The following is a 20,128-nucleotide window of genomic DNA, read 5'->3' as shown; positions in this document are numbered from 1 at the left end:
TATGTGGTTAAGTAATTATTTGTATACAAATTTTGTATTTCAAAGCTTATTCATTTTAACCTAACAAGAAGCCGTGCTTTTTGAAGCTGTTAATTTATAGACACTAAGGAATTGGTACTGGTGATTAATGAAGGATTTGTGGATAGGCTGCTAAATAAAATACATAGCTCTCTAGAGTAAAAGTAATAAATTCAACTAGAATAAAAAGATTAAATGTAGTTAGAAATATATATATATATATTTATTGATTAGAGTTTCTTTGAAGAGTAACTGAGGTTGGAAAGGAAATAGAAATTCAAATATATTTTCTTCTTTTTAAATGAACAAAAATCACATATTCTAATTAACTTTTTGACCAGTTTTACCTTTGTTTAAAAGAAAAAAAAAAAACTTTCCTTATTGTATTTTATTAACTTTCCTGGCTTAAGAAGTACCATGAATCTTTAATGATTTATCTCTTGTAATTCCTTGAGGACAGCATACTGCATATCATTGATTATTATAATATACTTTTGTCAGCAAATGGGCTAACATGGATAATCCTCAAAATATACTTTAGAAAACCCTCATTTTTCTTTTTTTGCTGGTCACCAACACTACCACTACCATGAAAGCAGAATTATAGAATATTTTGTCATTTCATATTTTGCAACAATTCTTTTTGAAAACATAAAATTATACAAATGCAAAATGGAATATAAAGACTGGGACTGCCCCTTATTCAGAGTCATATTTATAGATGCGTATGTCCCAAGTTGCTACTTGAAATGATGCCTTCTCCCTCCTTGTGCCCCATCTTTACTTGTCAGGTACTGATCCTTGAATGTCTGTCCAAATAGAAACTTTTTAGATCACCTACAAGTACATGATTCTGCATTGCTTTGAATTTGAATACTGCTTCTATGCTTCTTTTCTAGAAGAAATACGTATCTTGCTTTGTGGAATAGTTTTTTGTATCCTTTAACTCTCTCTTATTAGTTGAAGTTTCTTAAAGGTATGTGTGCCTGACTTATCTTCAGGTCCTTTGAGTGAGTGACACATTTTCTTGCCCAGAAGTGCAATAAAAATATTATCTTTTATTTATAACAGCCTTTGTGCTATGAGAAGTGTGTTTCTAGACCTCATTTCATTTAAAATTTTAACTTTATGTAACAGACGGATAAATTCAGTATCAGTTAAGTGAATTGACTTACTTAGGTCATCCCAATAGCAAAGACTTTACTTAAAACCACATCTTTTCATTTTGAAATTTTCTTTCTTACATTACTAATATCTTTTTATGCTGAGAACAAATAAAATAAGGCCAGTATAAATGTTAAAGATAGTGTTTTTGAATCATAAAACTTGATCATTTAGATCATACCTACTTTGGTTTATCAAGTATCCATAAGTAATTGGTCTAACTAAACTTTTTTCTTTTTTACTTAATTCTTAAGGAATTCTTTGAAGATTGATTTTTTTTTTAAATCTGTGTACAAGTGAGAATAATTTACCTCAGATAAAATAATTATATTTATCTCAATGTTGCATCTTAATGTCCTTTGGCATAAGCTTAAGTATGGTTGAAGAGCAAAATTTCCCAGGAAGGCTTGGTACATTTGGTGCAAGTGATTTTTCTTCCTTATTAACCTAAAAAACCATTTTAATGTTTTAAAGTGTAATTATGTCTAAGGAACATTGGATTTTGTTTTACTATAGTTGTTTTTACTATAAAAACAAATACAATTAGCTCATTTCACTTTGTTTGTAAACCATTTCATAAACTTAATATTTTTTCAATAAATATAAGGACTTGACTGCTTGGTTTTTAAAATATAGTACTTTTTTTTTTGAAACTTATAAGAGAGAATTTGGCAATTTCTAATAAAATCACATGTGTATTTACCCATTAACTCAGCAATGCCATTTATAGAAATCTATACCAAGATACACTGACAAAATTTTGAAAATACATACACACAAATATGTTCTTACAACACTGTTTATAGTATTAAAAGACTAGAAACAATGCAGATGTCTGTGAATAGGGTTTTAGGTAAATAAATTATGGTTTTTCCATATTGTAGTACTATGAAGTTGTAAAAAGAATTAGAAATATCTCTGTATATTGCTGTGGTATGATATACAGGATATTTTTGTTAAGTGATAAAACGATGGAGAAAAAAAGTGTTTAAGAAAGGATGGGGATACAAATATGAGTACAAAAGTGCTTAGATTAAAAACATAAAAGAGTCTACGGCCATGTCACCCTGAACAAGGCCAATCCTGTATGATCTTGGAAGCTAAGCAGGGTTGGGCCTGGTTAGTACTTAGATGGGAGACCATCTAGGAAGACCAGATATTGTAGGTGTAAAAAATAAAAAATAAGCGATTGTAAGCTAACAAGGTCCTTGTAATCTGTGAGGTCAACCAAGGTTGCCTCGCCTAAAAATTAAAAAAATATTTTTAAAAATTAAAAAAAAGAATGTACCATATTTTTTTAAATGATTGCTTTTAGGGATAGAGAACAAATGAGCTGAGGAACCAGGGAATATACCTTGCTTTGTATTTTTACTTTGGAATCATTTCAATATTTTATATAATAATATAAATACATATAAGTAACCAACTAAATACATTTTGTCCCTAAGAATATAAAGTCAAACTGAATCAAATTACTTGTACCCACTTCATGTTATAACCTCATGAGAAGTACTTTAAAACACTGTAATTTAACTGTACATACCAAGTGATACGTCATCTAAAGACAAAGAGAATGGCAAAAATAGTGTGTTTTAAGTAATATTGCTTGTGGTAGTGTTCGTATTACCGTTTTGAGATTATTTTTTTTTCTTGTCTGATAAGTGTAATGAGAAGTTGAAAAGTTATGTTGATGCTGTTGGTAACTGAGATTTTAAATGTATTTTATAATAAACACCGATATAATTTATAGCATCTTATGTATTTTATCTTAAAAATCTTAAGGAGGGGGGAGGCAAATGGACTTGAGACATATCCACCAATCAAAATTTTGAAGTTATGATACATCTGGTTCATGTGATATTTTCTCTCTCTGTCTGTCTCTGTCTGTCTGTCTTATCTCTTTCTCTCTCAGTATGACATAATTTGTCGTATATATGACAAATTACACAATAAAAATGTTAATGAAAAAGTTTATCAAAGCTTATTTAGACACGTACTACTTTCTTTGTCCTGTTGGAACTCCAGACTATCAGCCTATTTGTAGACCATTGTATTTTTATAAAGTTAGAGAAATTATTTACTCAAGGATTAAAAACTGTGACTCATAGTTCAGCACTTTTCCAGGGGAATAGTTTTTTAAAATTCTATTATAATTTAACAATTCTAAAGTATCTGGCCCATAGAATAACAATAGTAGAACAATTTCTTCCAAGTGAAGAGGGTCATATTTTTAAAAAGTGTATGTCTACCTTTTTTAAATTTAAAGTTCATGAGAGCAGGGACTAAATGTATTCTGTTCACTTAAAAGTTACAATCTCGTTGTATATTAGGTACTTATTAAATATGTGTTAAATGAATGATAAATATCTGTACCTTTGTTACAGAATAACATATATAGCACTTTATATATTTTCAGTGTTTTTAGTTATTTCTCATTTTCCTCCCCAAAATTTACCATATGTAGAAAAGACAGGTATTATCTCTATTTAATGGAAGATAAATAGACAATGTACAGAAGGTAACATATTTGTAAAGAAAAATCTTATACTTGAGAAAAGAATACAGTAAAAAACAGAAGAAAATATTTGGTCTTATGTAGTTGGCATTATTAATAACAAAATAGGAAATATGACCAGAAGGTAAGATGAAAAGATCTATCCATATGGCTAAAATTAAAAATTAATTGTTTACATAAGTAATAAATATGTAAAACAAAAATTCAATAACAACATCTAGAATGGGCTGAATTTTTATCCTCCCAAAAGTCATATGTTATACTTCTAATCCCTAATACCTCAGCAGGTGATTATTTAGAGATAGGATCTTTAAAAGTGGTAATTAAGTTAAAATGAGGTTATTAGGGTATGCCTTAATCCAGTATGATTGATGTCCTTATAAGAATAGGAAATTTGGACACAGACATGTACAGAGGGTAGACTATGTGAAAATATGAGAGAAGGCTGCCATCTACAAGCCAAGGAAAAGTCTCACTATAAACCAATCTTGCCAACACCTTGAATATGGCTTCTCCATAATTCTGAGAAGATAAATGTCTGTTGTTTGCCACCTATTCTTTAGTGCTTTATATAAACTAATAAACCATGTAAACCATTAGTTTACTGTCAGCCAGTAAACTAATATACCATGTTAAAGGTGGTTAAAAGTGGAATCAGCACCCCAAAAAATTGAATCGGGGATATAAGAACAAATTTTAGAAATTTTATTTAAGAATATATTTTTAAAAGGACATAATGATAGAGCAAAAAAAGAAAAATTTGTTTTTCTGTATCTTTTATATTTATGACAAATTGAGATAAACTCCCATACCTGTTCTTATTTCCTCCTCCCCACCTCCCTAAAACATAAAATTATGGAAGAGAGGATCAATAAAGGAAATCTTCAGTGGTAAATTGTTAATCATAATGAAAATTAAAATACTAGAAAGTAATTGTCTTAGTGTCCTAAGACTGCAGTATCAAAGCATTATGAATTGGGCTGCTTTAAAAAAGCAGAAATTTATTATCTCACAATTTTGGAGGCCAGATATCTGAAATCAAAGTGTTGACAAGGCTATATTCCCTGTGAACATACTAGGGAAAAATCTGTTTTATGTTTCTTTTCTAACTTCTAGTAGCCCTAGGTCTTTCTTGGCTTACAAGTGCATCAGTCATCTGTCTTCATGTGTGACATTCTCCCTCTGTGACTTTTCTACATCTTCCCTCTGTGTGTGCCTGTCTCTATGTCCAATTTTCCCCTTTTTATTTGAATACCAGTCATATTGGAATAAAGCCCACTCTAATGACCTCATTTTAACTTGATTACTTCTGTAAGTACCCTGTTTTCAAATGTCACATTCACAGGTACTGGGGGTTAGGACTTTGACATACTTTTTGTGGGGATACATAATTCCACCCATAACATTAATGTACCAAAATGTTAACAGTGTTAATTTCTGAGTCATCATTGTCTTTTTCTTAAAACTTTTCTGTTTTTTTCCACAATGAGCATATATTACTTTTATAATCTGAACAGGCGTAATTCAAAGAGTAAGATAAATGATTTTTTTAAAGTCTCATTTTTTAATTTTTCTCCACATTAGCTCTCAGTTTTTATGTTATATAATTCTGTTTGGATTAAAGTGTTTTCTGATTCAGCAAGAGTCCATTTGCATTAATGTAACATTCAGCAATCTGTCATCTGCATAATTATACATCTGTGATTATAGGTAGAATAGAAAAAACTCCCATCTCTGAATTAAAATAGTCTCTTAGCATTTGTTATTTGTAGAGAGCAGACTGGTATTATGAGTAAGAGGAGGACAATATGAATAAAGAAGTCAGTTAGCAATTGGTATTTGAGCAATGTGAACACCATGTTATCTCCCAAGTCCTGAGTTCCAAGACCCATGAAAGTTTTAAGTAAATAGGTGAAGCATCTTTGTTAGGCTTGTATACACAGAATGTCTTTCTATTTTGATTAAATGTTAAGTTCTTCATTGGTTTAGTGTGAGTTATTGGTCATTGCTTTTTGAAAGTCAAATATGGTCTTATAAGCTTTTTAATGAACTGACTTCTTTTTTTCTAGATTTGCCTTCAATGGATAACCCAGTGTTTTTGGAATTATTTAGATTGGCTAGAAATCTGCCACTATATTGCTACTTGTGTTTTCCTTGGTGCTGATTATCAAGTGTATATCTGTATAGCTATATTCAAACATCTACAGCAAGATATTCTTCAGCACACTCAGACTCAAGATCTGCAGGTTTTCTTAAAAGTAAGTGTCTTTTGGGGAAAATTATTATGAGTTAATAGCTAACTTTGATGAGGTACTTCATGTCAGATACTTTTCTAGACACTCATCCAATCCTAAAACAACCTTGAGAGGTAGGTACTATTATCATCCTCATTTTAGAGATAAGGAAACTGAGGCACCAAATTAATTTCCCAGAATTATATAGGTAGAGAATGATGGAGCTGGGATGTGAGGTTAAGCTGTGTGAATCCAAAACTTTGCTTTTAACCAGTATGCTGTGTCAACATACTTATTTTTTTTATATTTCTATATCTTACTTGATCAATTAATGTTCAAGTTACTGAGGTTTGATGCTTTAAAAACATTTAATATAATTTTTTATGCCTTCATAGTCTATACTTTTCTAAACTTCTATTTTTATGAAAGGTTTTCTTATAAGATTATTCTATCATAATACTCTTTTTAAAAAGTCACTACCATTTAGAGGCTAATATATTAAAACAAAAAATAACTGCTTACTTTCTCACAATATTGTGACTTTTGAAGTTCTGGACTTTAGAAAATATGCAGTACATAATTATATCCCTATCTACAATTCTCGATAGAAATCCGACTCTATTTAAGTTAAAATCTTTCCTTGAATTTGAAGTATGTTTCCCTCTCCCTGTTTTTCTCACCATCCCACAGGTTCACCTTTACATGCATACTCCAAAACCAATATTTGTCATTTGCTAGTCTTTCTCTAGGTCAATGACTAATTTCTATGTACATTAATTTTGTCTTGATTACTTAGCATTAGATATTTGTCTGAGCTGTTTTCCATTTGAAGATTTTCTATAAATAAATATCATTGATTGTTTCAGATTGCCAAACTATCAAACATTTTTATTTCATAAGTACTGAATTCAAAAGGTCTCAAACTTTCTACATATATCATTAGAATTATGTTCTTAGAAACTCTAATTCTTAATGAAAAAGTATACCAAACGATGGTTGTACATGTTAGAGGGAAATAGGCAGAAAAAGAAAAATATGATCTGTAATAGGTAATTCAGAGAACAGGGATGGTTAAGCATTTGGGAATTATGTCGAGGACAAAATGTGGGTTCCTCTTCCATAAATGACATTTTCTTCAGTTACAGTGGTCAGTTATAGGGATTTTCAAGTCTGAAATTTTCCCAAATTCTTTTATTTGTATCCCCTAACCTTTAATTCTCTAACTTCTTATCCTACATTGTTTCTCTTATAGTGTTTGTCACTAGCTGAAATTATTTTATATGTATATTTTTTGTCAATCTTCTCCAGTATAATGTGTAAGCTCCATTACACACGAACTTTGATTTTGTCTGTCTAGTTGACTAATGTATTTTATTTTATTTTTATTTTTCTAACATTTTTATTTTATTATGGTGACATTGGTTAATTAAATCCAGTAAGTTTCAGGTGTACAAATCAATATTAATGCATATATATATCGCTTTGTGTGTTCACCGCCCATAGTTAGATTTCTTTCTGTCACCGCATATTTGACCCTTTTTCTCCATCTACCTCTCTCTTCTCCCATGTATTTTAAATGCCTGGAACAGTACCTGGCACATAGTAGGTGCTCAATATATACTTAGACTAAACAAAGATTGTAAATAAATAGAAAGGGAAAGATGAATGGACTTATTAGTTTTATTCACATTGAATAACAAACATTACTAAATTCTTCAAATTATTGTCGCTAATCTTTCCACCAGAAGGGTGTCTTTATAGTTCATTATCTTTAACTCTGATTAATGGTGGCGATTATTGCAGTTTCATGTCTTTCTTTACTACTACAGGGAAGATTGTAATAAGGTTTGCAAATATTGACCTCTTTAAATGTGTCCCAAACTGTGTTGTGCTCTGGGCGTAATGCTATCAATTTAAAACTAAAGAATTTTTCAGTGAGATGGAAAGCATTATCTTTACTAACTGAATCATACTTTCGTTACTAAAATTTTAATTGAATTAGTATAAATTCAGATTAAGTACATGCTGGCAAAGAATTGTTAGCAATTGTCCTAGAATGAACCTTATTTCTTACTCCTGCTGATTGCAGTCATCTGAGGGGTTAGAAAAAATGCTCTTCTAATACAGTGACTACATTTTTTGTTTTATGTGAAGCAAGTAAGTTATCAAGTTCACTGATCTCTTTTTGGTGGACAGTTATTTTTCTTGAGATAAATGCTAGCATGGTTTAAGTATGCATTTACATACCCCTTTAACTACTCCATTAAGTCCTGTTATATATAATTTTTATATATAATTTCTTGTATATAAACATATGAATACGATTCTTCACTTATTTACATATTAACTGATCATGAAATTTTGATTAATAAAGTTAATTTTATCTTCCCTCAGAAGATCCCCTAAGTCAGAAATAGATACATGATCTAAAAATCTCTCAGTCAACTATAGTTGTAGGAATTAAACCTTGGAAATTATGTTTTGTACTTTCTGATGCAAAATCTCAGCCTTGTACCAAGGAAAAAAAAACTTATCAACAATTCTTCATGTATTAGTCATAGCCATAATAATGTTCTTATATAGATTATATGTTATTCTCTGACTCCGTATATTTAGTAATGATTGTTTCTGAGAAGAAAGGAGATAAAGTATAATAGGAGACTTTTACTTATATATATTTATATATATGTGGACTTTTTTATTTTTTTAAATGGGATCATACTTTTATAATAAAACTACCTTCTTTAAAGGAGGATATTAATTCATTATATAAATGGAGATAAACATCTATTATAAATAAGTTCAAATAATCAGGCCGAATTGAATTAGTTTCCAAAATACTGAAAAACCACAAACATATTATGTCCTCCACCATTATTGGTTATCCTGAAAAACTTCAGATAATGAGATGGTTCCAGAAGATCGAAAATATGCAATTCTTTTCCTGGTTTAAGTTTCATGTATTGACAGAAAGTGATAGGATAGAAGCATAACAAAAATCAACCCTGTTGTATTCATTTTGGTTTCACCTCACAATTTTAAAGCAGATAATTAAAAGTCTAGACTCATTGCCTACATTTGTAATAGCCCACTGAACAGTTCTTCATGATTGGTCAATACATTAAAACGAGTATTTAGAATTTCTTAGACCAGAAGGTGGTGAACACTAATAGGCAGCCCAGGTTTACTAAAAAATAAAACAAACAAACAAAAACTTGTTTATTTTTCCCCTTTTTATTAAACCACTAAATATTAGATTAGATGAATGTCATAGGTATAAGTTGATACTGGTGAGATATTGGCTGAGTTTTTTATAATATTCTTGCAGGCACAACAAAAATGTGGGTTGGATAATAAAGCAGCTAAGTACATTTCCCCAGTGTGGTGATTAATAGATTAGCACTGAGCTAGAAGGCAACTTCTGAAGGTATGCTGAAAAGCTTAGTCCTTAGACATGGGGTTCTGAACATTTTTATCTGTGACAGGTGATGGTTCAGAAAATCTGGAGGGACCAAACTTCCAGAGAGAAAAACATCATCCAAATAAATTTTCTTAAATATCTCAATTAAATCCTACATATTATGGCAAAATCAATTTATAATTATGAAGAAATCTGTTTAATTTCAGCCCAATGAGTATTATCAAGAGGAGTGTGTGTGTGTGTGTGTGTGTGTGTGTGTATATGTGTGTGGCTGTTGATTCAGAACATGTTGACAGGGTAAGAAATAGAGATTAGACTGAGAAAAACCAATTGAATATTAAGCTTTTAAAAGACAAAAGTGAACATAATATTAAAAATAATCCACTCTCTGTGGGAATAGATAAAACATCTTTAGTATTATGTCAGCTGTGGTTTGCAGGTGTTTTCTGCATTGTTCTTATATCACTTGAGTTCACCCAAATTAAAATTCTGGCTGTCTCTCGCTAACTGTATAACTTAAGGATGTTGCTTAAACTCTCTACGCCTCAGTTTCCTCATCCATATAATTGGGTGTGAAATAATATCTATCACATAAGGTTGTAGAGGAATGAAATGAGATAATATCTGTAAAATACTTCTAGAACATTATCTAGTACATTGTAAGTTCTTAAATAAAAACTTAGTCATTTGAGTTTCTACATTCCTGTGCCATCTCTCTCCCATCTTTCTTTTGTTATTTAAGAAAAGATGTATACAGGATATAGGAGAGGAAACAGGGTTTTCCACTGAGTCCAGCTATACTCTATACTTTTGTTCCCATTTTTTTCTCCAGCCCCAAGATGTCTTAGTATATCATATTATAGTGATACCTGATGTTGATATAACCTTCAGATCTATGTCAAGAAAATTCTTTTATATCCTATCTGATCAAGACCTATTCCTTCATTTACCCAACCAAGATTGAATCACCTCTCTAGTCATCACATATGCCCATGTACTTCTCAGCTGAGTTAAAATCTTTTTAAGAGCCACATATTCTCTCCTAAATATTTTAAGAATCTCATATTCTCTCTAGAACTACACACTCAATTTAAACTGTCTTGATCCTAAGAATCACTAGGGTGATTATTAAAATTATATAAATCTAGACTCTTCCTCAGATCTTTTAAAACAGAATTTTCATGAGAAAGGCCTGAGTTGTCCAATTGCAGTAATAACTCTCAAGTAGCTTGAAACTTTTAGAATATGTAAAAATGTTAACTTTGGAGATTAAATCCAGAATTCCAACGTCAGGGATTCAACAGTTTGGAGATATGATATCCAGGGATTTCTAATTTTACCAAGCACCTCAGGAAGAATATACTAGAAGAAACATTACCTGCAGGTTGTTTGTGTTTCTACCCTTTTGACCAGGAAAGAAGGTTCTTTTCCATATGATTAGTCAGACACATACAAAAAAGCTCACATCTAGCAAGGGTAAAGAGTAGAGTTGTGTTCACAAAACCCTTCTCATGTTGCTCATCATATAATTTGGTGCGTCTTGTGTGAGATTTGACATTAATGCAAATTCTTTATTAAGTAACTTCAGTGTATAATAAATTCTATACCTTTTGTGGTAAACTTTTATATGCTTTCTGGTGACTATTAATAAGAATCAACTCTTTGTTACAATTTAACTCACTCAAAGTGACTTACTTTTCTCCTCCATACTTTCTTTTATAAAGAGCTATTACATCTTTTTAAAAATTACCTTTTAAATACATTAATAATTAAATATTTAGAGAAGAGCATATCAAAAAATACCTAAATTTGGTCCTCAAATCTTAAAACCATAAAACCATGGTATGTCATGTTAGCACACTTGATCTTTTTGTGCTTTGTATCTTTGCCACCCTGAGAGTCCTTGTTTCACTTCAAATTCCAAATTTATAGGGCTTTCGGTATCTCTAAAAACATATCTACTGGAAATTATTTTAGAAAAATTTAACTGATAAAAATAATGCTTGAAAGTATAGATGGAGCTCATTTTCCATAACAGGGATATTCCTGAGAAGATGCAAGAAAGACAGTGATATCTAAATATCTTAACATTTTAGATGAATTGCTCCATTATTCCTTGGTAAGGGGTTGAAGAGCAGACCCTGGAGTCAATAATCTTTGATGGGCTCATTCATACTTACATTGTAGATTTTCAGTGTGATCAAGAAAATCTAGCTCAAGCATTTCAGAGACCATCAGTTAATTAAAAATGTTATTATTATGACCACTAGTAGCATCTTCACTGCTTATCGAATGTGAGGCACTGGGCAAAGGGATTTACAGGTATGCATTCTCTCATTGACTTGTTCAGCTATCTTGCAACAACTGCTTCCCAGGTACTGTTATCACAAGACAGACTATATCTCTGTCTGGACTGACCTTGCAGTCTACTGATAAATAATATGTGAATAATTATATAATATTAGGTATTGATAGATCTTATTATAAAGATGTCAAACATGGTATGAGAGTCAGAAAGTGAATCAGAGGTGCTATTTAGTTAGAGTCCAGCAAAGCCTACTCTGAGAGGGGCAGCAGAGACCTGAATGAAGCAAAGGAAAAAGCACTGAAAGACTTCTGGGTAAAGAAAGGCAAGTGAATGAGCTGAGAGGTAAGAATGAACTTGGCCCTCTTAGAAAACCTTTAGATGACCATTGTGGCCAGAACAAGGTATGAGAGTAAGAATGGTAAGAGATGAGATAGGAGCCAGATCATACAAGGCTTTATAATCCATGATAAGGACTTCAGATAGCACAATCTTATGCTGTTACTGCCCACACTATTCACATGAGAAATTGAGGCTTACAGAGTCAGTAAACTTTCCCAATTCAGATGTCTGGTAACTAAAACAGGGGACTTTAAACCACCACCCCTGCCCCCTTCTTTTTTGTCTGAATCTAAACCCTATGTTCCTTCTAGTATGTCAAATTGTCTTTCAGTGACTAGTAATAGACATACCTTTAAAAACATATATGATCCTAAATTCAGTGGACCTTCTAATTAAATATTCTCAATAGTAATAGAAAACCAGTGGATACATATTTGAAACTACATTCTATATACAAGAAGAGAAGGAAGCTGTATGTAACCCTATCATATAATATTGAATGTACATGCAACATTGTACTTTAGAATGATAATTTTTAATGCTTTTTGATGATTCAACATTTGAAACTCAGAATTAATGAAGTGAAGGCACACTGGTTGAAAGCCATTAGGAGTAAAAAGAAAATGCGATATAAAAATGAACTTCCTAACCAAGACATAAACTACTCGAGTAGTAACCCATTAAAGGTAAGCTTTTCTTGAACAAATAGTGTGCTGTCTATATAAAATAGAATAGTGTTACCTCATATAATTATGCGTCTGCCTATTTAAAGAATAAGAGAATTCATACTTTTATACAGAGTCCAGTATACTTAGGTCTACAAATGACATTAAAACAGTCTTCTTAGGAAATGATCTGTAATAACTTGAATGATACGCTGGCAGTCTAAATGGTCAAAATTACAAAGAAAAGTTATTCACTAAAAGGCCAGTAGAGAACATTTAAGATAAAATGAAAAAATATTCTACTTTGAAGACAGAAAGTAGAATTCAGAGATTTTGAAATTTTATTCAAAACAAATTTCCTGCAAATTTTAAATAATGAACTATATCATTTAAAAAACATTACCTTTAAAGCGATTATTTAATTCTTCTCTTATAAGACTTAAAAACCTTATTTGCCAGTTTTATGGGTGTCTCTTCAGTATAGTTATCAGGGTTTTTTTTGTTTTTTTTGTTTTTTAAATTTTAAAACTTATGACCAAAATAGAACTATAATTTAAAAAATGCATTATAAGGAAAAAATACATTTAAACCAAGTAAATGCTATGGCTCTCCACAGGTAGTTTTTATTTTTAAAGTGGAACAATAATTAAAATGTTAAAATAGATTTTGCTTATTTTTGCCCAGAAAAGAATGAGCTATTGTTCAGATGCTGTCATCTCTGATTGTAATTCACACTTAATGAACAATATACATTCTTTTAAAAATCATGAATATGTACTAAAACAATTTTTCCAGCCTTGAGTTTTTATTCTCTGGTTAGGATAATACATTACTATTAATTCCTCTCTGACTTAGGTATAGTTTTAGTGAAGAGGTGATCGATTCCAAATCACTCATTATTTGAATGAAGAGAACGGATAAATTTATAATAGTTCCATGACTTTTATAAAAGTAATTGTTTAAGATGAATTCTTGAACAACAAGATGGTCAATTCTATTTTTACCTGAAAGGACAAAATGAAACATTTTTGACTGGAGAGAAATTTACAAAGACCCAGTGTTTCTACTATTCATAAGATGATCATCTTCCCTAAGATTTAGTTGCTTATATATTAAAACCGGAGACACAATATATATACTTCAGACGTTAATGTTTATAACCAAGAATCTTACATACAATAAAAGAATGAATTAGTTAATGAATGAAGAAATGAAACAATGGATGACACATCATAATTATTTTAAAATTAAGAGTAGAATTAGCTCTAGCCTTAATGAAATAATGTTATATATATAATTTAACATCATTTTGTTTCTTTAGCTGTAATATCAACCATGTAGATCAGGAATAATTTTTTTAAAAGTCTCAACTACCATTCCACCCAAATTACCCAGATTTTAGGTGATACATGGCAAAATAAGTGTAACTTTCTCCTAAGTTATTTGCAAGCTGTAAACTATTAGTAACTTATAAGTAACCAGTGACATCTTTAAAAACATTCTTATTGAGAATCGTGCAATGTTTTCCTAGTTACTCTACATCGATGTTTTTCATCTATAAACTGATTATCTCTAATATAATATATGGTATATGATTATCTCTAATATAATATATTCTTTTGAATTGCTCTTTTATTAGTAACTTATCTTTAAACTGTAATCTCCAGATAGGCATGAATTGTCCAAAAATTTTTGTAACTCCCAAAACTCCTAACATAATACTTGTTACATTGGGTCAAGCATGATCTTCTGCAGTTTTTTTTTTTTTTTTTTTTTTGAAGGGTAGGTACTACATAGCTAGTATTTGGAGATGCTAAGATGAATAGTCATAAAATTCCCTAAAAGTTGCTAAGATTGTAAATGGATGTTCCTACTGTTTTTATTTTTGAGTGCCTCATTTGGAACATTAATCATTAAATTCCAAATTAGTATAGACATGCATAGTACCCACATTATGAATTGCAGGCTGTTAAAAGTTTTATGAACAATTGCTATAAACACATTTTCCTTCAAAGTTATAGTATCCTTTAATAGAAAAGCTTTAGGATCCTTACTAATTATAAATGTGAAAAATCGTTCTATAATTGAAACTTTATTATATCTAAAATATTAGGGAGATTTCATTATCTAAGAGTTTTAATTTTTGTTAGCTGTAAAACATTTTGGGTTTTGAAAACACACTTGTTTTATAGGGACATGCTTTCTTGCTATCATATACATACATAGCCTACTAAATAAAAAATTACACATTTAGTAGCAATATAAAACCCCCATCCATAGCTGAAAAAATGATACACCAACTATTTAAATTTTATTAATTTAGAATTTTGTGTCTTTACCCAAGAGAATGAACTTCCCTTTACATTTTTTGACAGGAAGAAGCACTACATGGGTTTCGAGTGAGTGATTACTTTGAATACATGGAAATTTTGGAACAAAGCTACCGACCAGTGTTAATGAGAGACATGCGGAACATCAGAGTGCAGAGCACATAGATCATTAGAGGCACTGGATAATGTTATGTTTTATTTATTTTTAAAAGAAACAGTGGGACTTGATTGTTTTCTGTCTGTGTCCATAACAACATACGCTTTGTGAATACACATATTGTAAATCAATACTGAGAGATTTTTAATAATATTTCTAAGTAGGTACTAGCTCAATTTTTGACATGAAATGAATTCATTTTTACAAATTTGTTGTTTTACATGGTGGTTTTAGAATCCGATCTAGGTTACTTATGGTTCTTTATGTTTAAGACCTAGTTCCAACCTATATCTCTCCTCCTTCACCAAATGAGCAAAATATTTTTTTGCCAATGAGTTTGGAAAGAAGCAGCACTATAGAGACAAGGAAAAGCCAGTTTTCTTTTTTATGTCAGCACATACAAAGAAAATAAAACCACAACTGCTTATTTTCCACGTGGAGGAACAAATGATATTTATCATGGCAAGTTGTAGGAAAACTATTGTCCTCAGACATAATTGTTTTTCTAGGAATTGCTTTGATACTTATATCAATTTATATTTTTTCACATGAAATGTAGTCTCTACATGGTTCATTTAAAAGATAGATTGGTTATTTCATACTGATAAGCATTTGACTCTTTTGTTATGCATTTTCCTTGGTGATAGATTTGATTTGTACTCAACTAGAAAACATTAAGGAGAATAGATTTCTAAATTATTTTAAATGACTAACACTATGTTTTATTTAAATAGAAGTCTCTGCTTCAATGAGATTAGTACAATATGCAAGGGTCTGCTTTCTTATTACTGTCACATTTAATATATGAAAAGTAATACACACACAAAAAATTATTTTTTAGTCATCAATTTCAGCAAGTTTTTAAATCAACCATTAAAAACATTCTAAAGCTTTCCCCTTTTCAACCAAAAATGGCTCATCCACAAACTCATTTTTCCTTTTAGTAAAATGAAACAACTAGTACAATACAGTTCTCAATTTTGTGATATTTAGGCTCTTGCAATATCAACCTTCCAAAATCAGGTTTTATGCTGTAAATGCTAACAATAGCTTTTCAGTAATGGTATTCCTAAAGGGCACTGAAAAAGTTGTAAAAAGAAAATTGAGCAACTCTGGCTAATATGAGGTAAGTGAGTCCTAGGTGTCTTAAAACACCAAGCTTAGTCCACTTTCAAACTTAATTTTGAAAGCTCTTGTGCAGAACCTGTAATACATGTTCATGGATTCATTTGCCCTCATTTTGTTCCTGAGTTATTGTCATTGGTCCTAAGAAATTGCAGCTTTATTTCTTATTATTCAGGAATACAAATGGAGAAAAAACTGTAACTTAATTTTACAATATTCATTAGTGATTTTGATTGGAAACTGAAATAAGATCTAGATAATAGCAATTACATTTCGGAAAAATGACTTTAGCTGAAGCCAGAAGGCTTTTGTTTTCATTTGATAAATATCTTAAAATATCTTATGAACAGTGACATGATCAATGATATGAACAATGAGCAATTTATTTGGTGAAATAAAATGTAAAATATGGTAGTTTGTGAATTATTCTTGCCACCTATTTTTATTTTAAGAATACTCTTTATAAGAGAAATGAATACAGCGCTGTCTTGCCTCTCAGTTTTGTTTTTAATTAGTTAAAGTATAAATCCTTTGGACAAATTTATTTCTAATTTGTGAAGGAACCTAGTGCATTTTACAGGACTCATTATAATATAATATATTTTACGATACAATGTAAACAGAATGATGGAAAATTTAAGTGTGCATGTATAAATCTCTGAATATCTATTGTCAAATTTAATCTTTTTAGTTAGGCTTCCTCATGATATATAGACATCCAAAGAATCTGTGAAGATAAAGTAAGTTTCAGAAATTCATATAAACTTTCTAACAGAATGCTACCTAAATTTATGATTATTAAATTATGGTATGCTCTAATTTGATCTTCTAAATCCAAGATACTAAGGAGATTTCTTTGGTCATTCATAAACAAACATGTTTCGACGGTAACACATATAATGAAATACTTTTAATATTCAAGGTAAGATAATTAAAATACAGCATCCCCATTCAGAGTCTATAGTATTCATAGGAAGGTGAATTTTAAAACTATGAAAATGGTTACGAAGATGACAAGTGAGAATTGACCTCTGGATATGGTGACCTTGATAAGACCAGTTTTGGGTGGAGTAATGAGGGCAGAAGTTTGGTTGGAGCAGGTTTAAATGATGCTGAGAGGAAAGATTTTGAAACTGTTTTCTCTAGGAGTATCACTGCATAGGGAAAGAGAATATGGGTGGTAGCTAGAGGAGGCATGGGATCAAAAGACTAGGAAAATATAATTGTGATTTAATGGTCATGAGATGAGTTAGCAAAGTTTGTGTTTTTCTAGACACATTTCACTGGGTATCTACCCAAATTGATTTGAATTAATTATATGTTTTAGTCGATTCTATATTATGGCCTTCATTTGTTAATTAGATATATTTTATTTGTTAGTGTTGCTTTTAGTTTTATGTTACACATCTTTAGTTATCCCAGTCTACTTTCAAGAAATATTACTCTACTTCATGTTTAGCATAGGAACTTTACCAATAAACTTCACTGTGTCACTCTAATCCAAAGGCTTCTCCCCTTCCTCTCAAATTATAAGAGATTTCTTAACCACCTTTGACTATATATCTATATCTCTGTATCATCTGTATCTATATCTATAAATATAGTCTTACATATAAGAAATTACTATTTTGAATTGCTTTTTTAATTTTTATTGTTATTTAATGCCAGCATTATTCAACAGATGTATTATTAGTGTACACTTTTCTTTGGGAATGTCATCTCCCCAAAATTAAGTAGAAGCTTCTTAAAGACAGAGGCCAAGTTGACTAATTCCTGTCTCCCATAAATTCTAACCTGGTGCTAGGCACAGAGCAGTTTGCTGAATAAATATCAAAGTTATTTTAAATTATCATGTTTATACAGAAGGAACAGAGTGTGAAACATTAGACCACATTTTCCCTTCAGTTCCTTTATTAGGTACAATAGAAGGAAATAACTTATATTTTTGGTACAAATATGTTTTCTATTTACTATGGAATGTATTTTTAATAGAAATAATAGTTCACTAAATTCTATTTAGCAAAGGTGGTAACAAAAATCTGTATGTATAAAGGTTTTCCTTCTGTGTGTTTGAGTGCGCGTGTGTGCTTATGTATGTGTGTGATTGTTTTATTGCATATGGATATTATTTTGGCTAAAACATATATTCGGTAGGCTTATGTGACCAGGCCTGGGAATTTAACCATGATTTGGAAACTAGAATACACCTTTTTGAAATACATCACATGTGCAAATGTGCGCTCATATTTAGAAAACCTGATAGATTAATTTCATGCTTGAATATGTATAGTCTCTCTTCCTGAAAACCATCACTGAGACAGTCATATGTCCTAGATGATGTAGATCTGAAGGCAAAAGACTTGAACATCTGATGGTTTAAGATATCTCCTAGCACAATAATGCTGAATATTTCCAAATTTGCTCTTGCTAAAGCCAGCCTTACTATTCCTTTATTATATATGACTGTTTAGATGTGGGCTGACAAACTTCAGCCTGTTTTTGTAAATAAAGTTTTATTGGAACACAGTGCTCATTGGTCTATGTATTGTGTGAAACCTAAACCTAAAATATTTATTATTTAGCCCTTTAGAGGAAATGTTTGCTAACTCTAGTTTAGAGTACTAATTACACATATAAATCCAAATTCCTTTTAGATAGGATAAACTTTTTAGATACATAGAACATTAGAGGACATCTAATCCAAAACCTTTATTTCACCAACGATGAAGCTATGACTCGGAAAGTAAAGAGGGGGTCCCAAGATTATATGGAGGGAAGATAAAATGCAGTACATAAATCGAGAACTCAGGAGGTAGACTGCTTGAATTTAGAGCCCACTCTATCATCAAGTACTTTAACTCCTTTGTGCTTCAGTTTACTTGTGGGTAAAATGGGCATAACAATGATATCTACCTCACAGGATTATTATGTAATACATGTGTTTATAACAACTCTATAGTAAGTATTCGATAAATTATAGCTATTACTATTTGCTTTTGTGTAGCTAGTCGGTGGTAGAATGACCTGGATCCTAACTCTTTAGACTTTAAGTTCAGTCCTCTTTCAGCTGTATTATTTATTCATTTGGTCACTCAATATACCTTTATTAAATTCCTACCATGGATCAGTCACTGTGTTACCTCTGGTTCTAACCTTTTCCCTCATTCAGACTTTTCCAGGAGAAACAGATTATATTTTTTTACTTATGTTTTCATTACTAGTTATAAAATGGCAGAAAAGAAATAAAAGTCCTTTTCAGTCCAACATTAGACATATTTTTATAGTTCATCCAATTTTCCCACATTTTCCTCCTTTTTTAAAAGGCTTATTTTTTTATACTCTAGATTTAGTGATGTAGACCAGATCAATGTATAATGGATTACCAGTGTATTTTTTAATTGTTTTATATTTTCCAGTGGTAAATAAGACAGTATTTCCTTTTATGTGACATAAAGTTTTGCTAACATGTTCTTTGTAGCAAAATTGATATCTACTTTTTTTCAGCAGAATATTAAGAGAGAGTTATTACTTAAGTCGGTGCCAATGTATTTAGTTTTCTGATGAGTTTAAACAGGGTTGAGGCAGTTAGCCTCATATAAACCCTAAATTTTCAGCACTAGCAATATTTTAACTTTTAAAATCAGTTAATTTCTTTGGCACGTTTCCCACTCAATATTCTTCTATTGGCAGTAGGCCACCATGAAATGCTAAGTGCCATGGAAATAATTGGACTGTCGTGTTTGCTAATAGAGTGCATTTGAGATACATTGGGGGAGACAGTTATTAAAATGTTGGCTGTTCAAAGTTTACTAATCCAGGATTTAAGCATTGAATTGCTATTATCAGAATATG

At 30.8% G+C, this 20,128-nt stretch overlaps 1 protein-coding gene and 1 pseudogene across 3 annotated transcripts in view; both read left to right on the top strand.

The window, feature by feature from the left end:
• The window catches only part of TBC1D32 (TBC1 domain family member 32), a 167,799-nt gene extending 148,997 nt beyond the window's left edge, over positions 1–18,802 (top strand). For all 3 annotated transcript variants that reach the window (XM_039871447.1, XM_039871455.1, XM_039871465.1), the window contains exons 33-34: positions 5,767–5,955; positions 15,040–18,802. In XM_039871447.1, coding sequence (XP_039727381.1) covers positions 5,767–5,955; positions 15,040–15,159 — 309 coding nt within the window. In that variant the 3' untranslated portion in view covers positions 15,160–18,802. The remainder of the gene's footprint in view (positions 1–5,766; positions 5,956–15,039) is intronic.
• Positions 2,232–2,350, top strand: LOC120610367 (uncharacterized; annotated as a pseudogene).
• Positions 18,803–20,128: the final 1,326 nt, after the last annotated feature.

This window comes from Pteropus medius, unplaced genomic scaffold, assembly GCF_902729225.1.
Source record: "Pteropus medius unplaced genomic scaffold, Ma_sr-lr_union100, whole genome shotgun sequence".
NCBI lineage: Eukaryota > Metazoa > Chordata > Mammalia > Chiroptera > Pteropodidae > Pteropus > Pteropus medius.
Note: the sequence above shows the minus strand (reverse complement) of the source record. Positions and strands in the feature narration are given on the sequence as shown.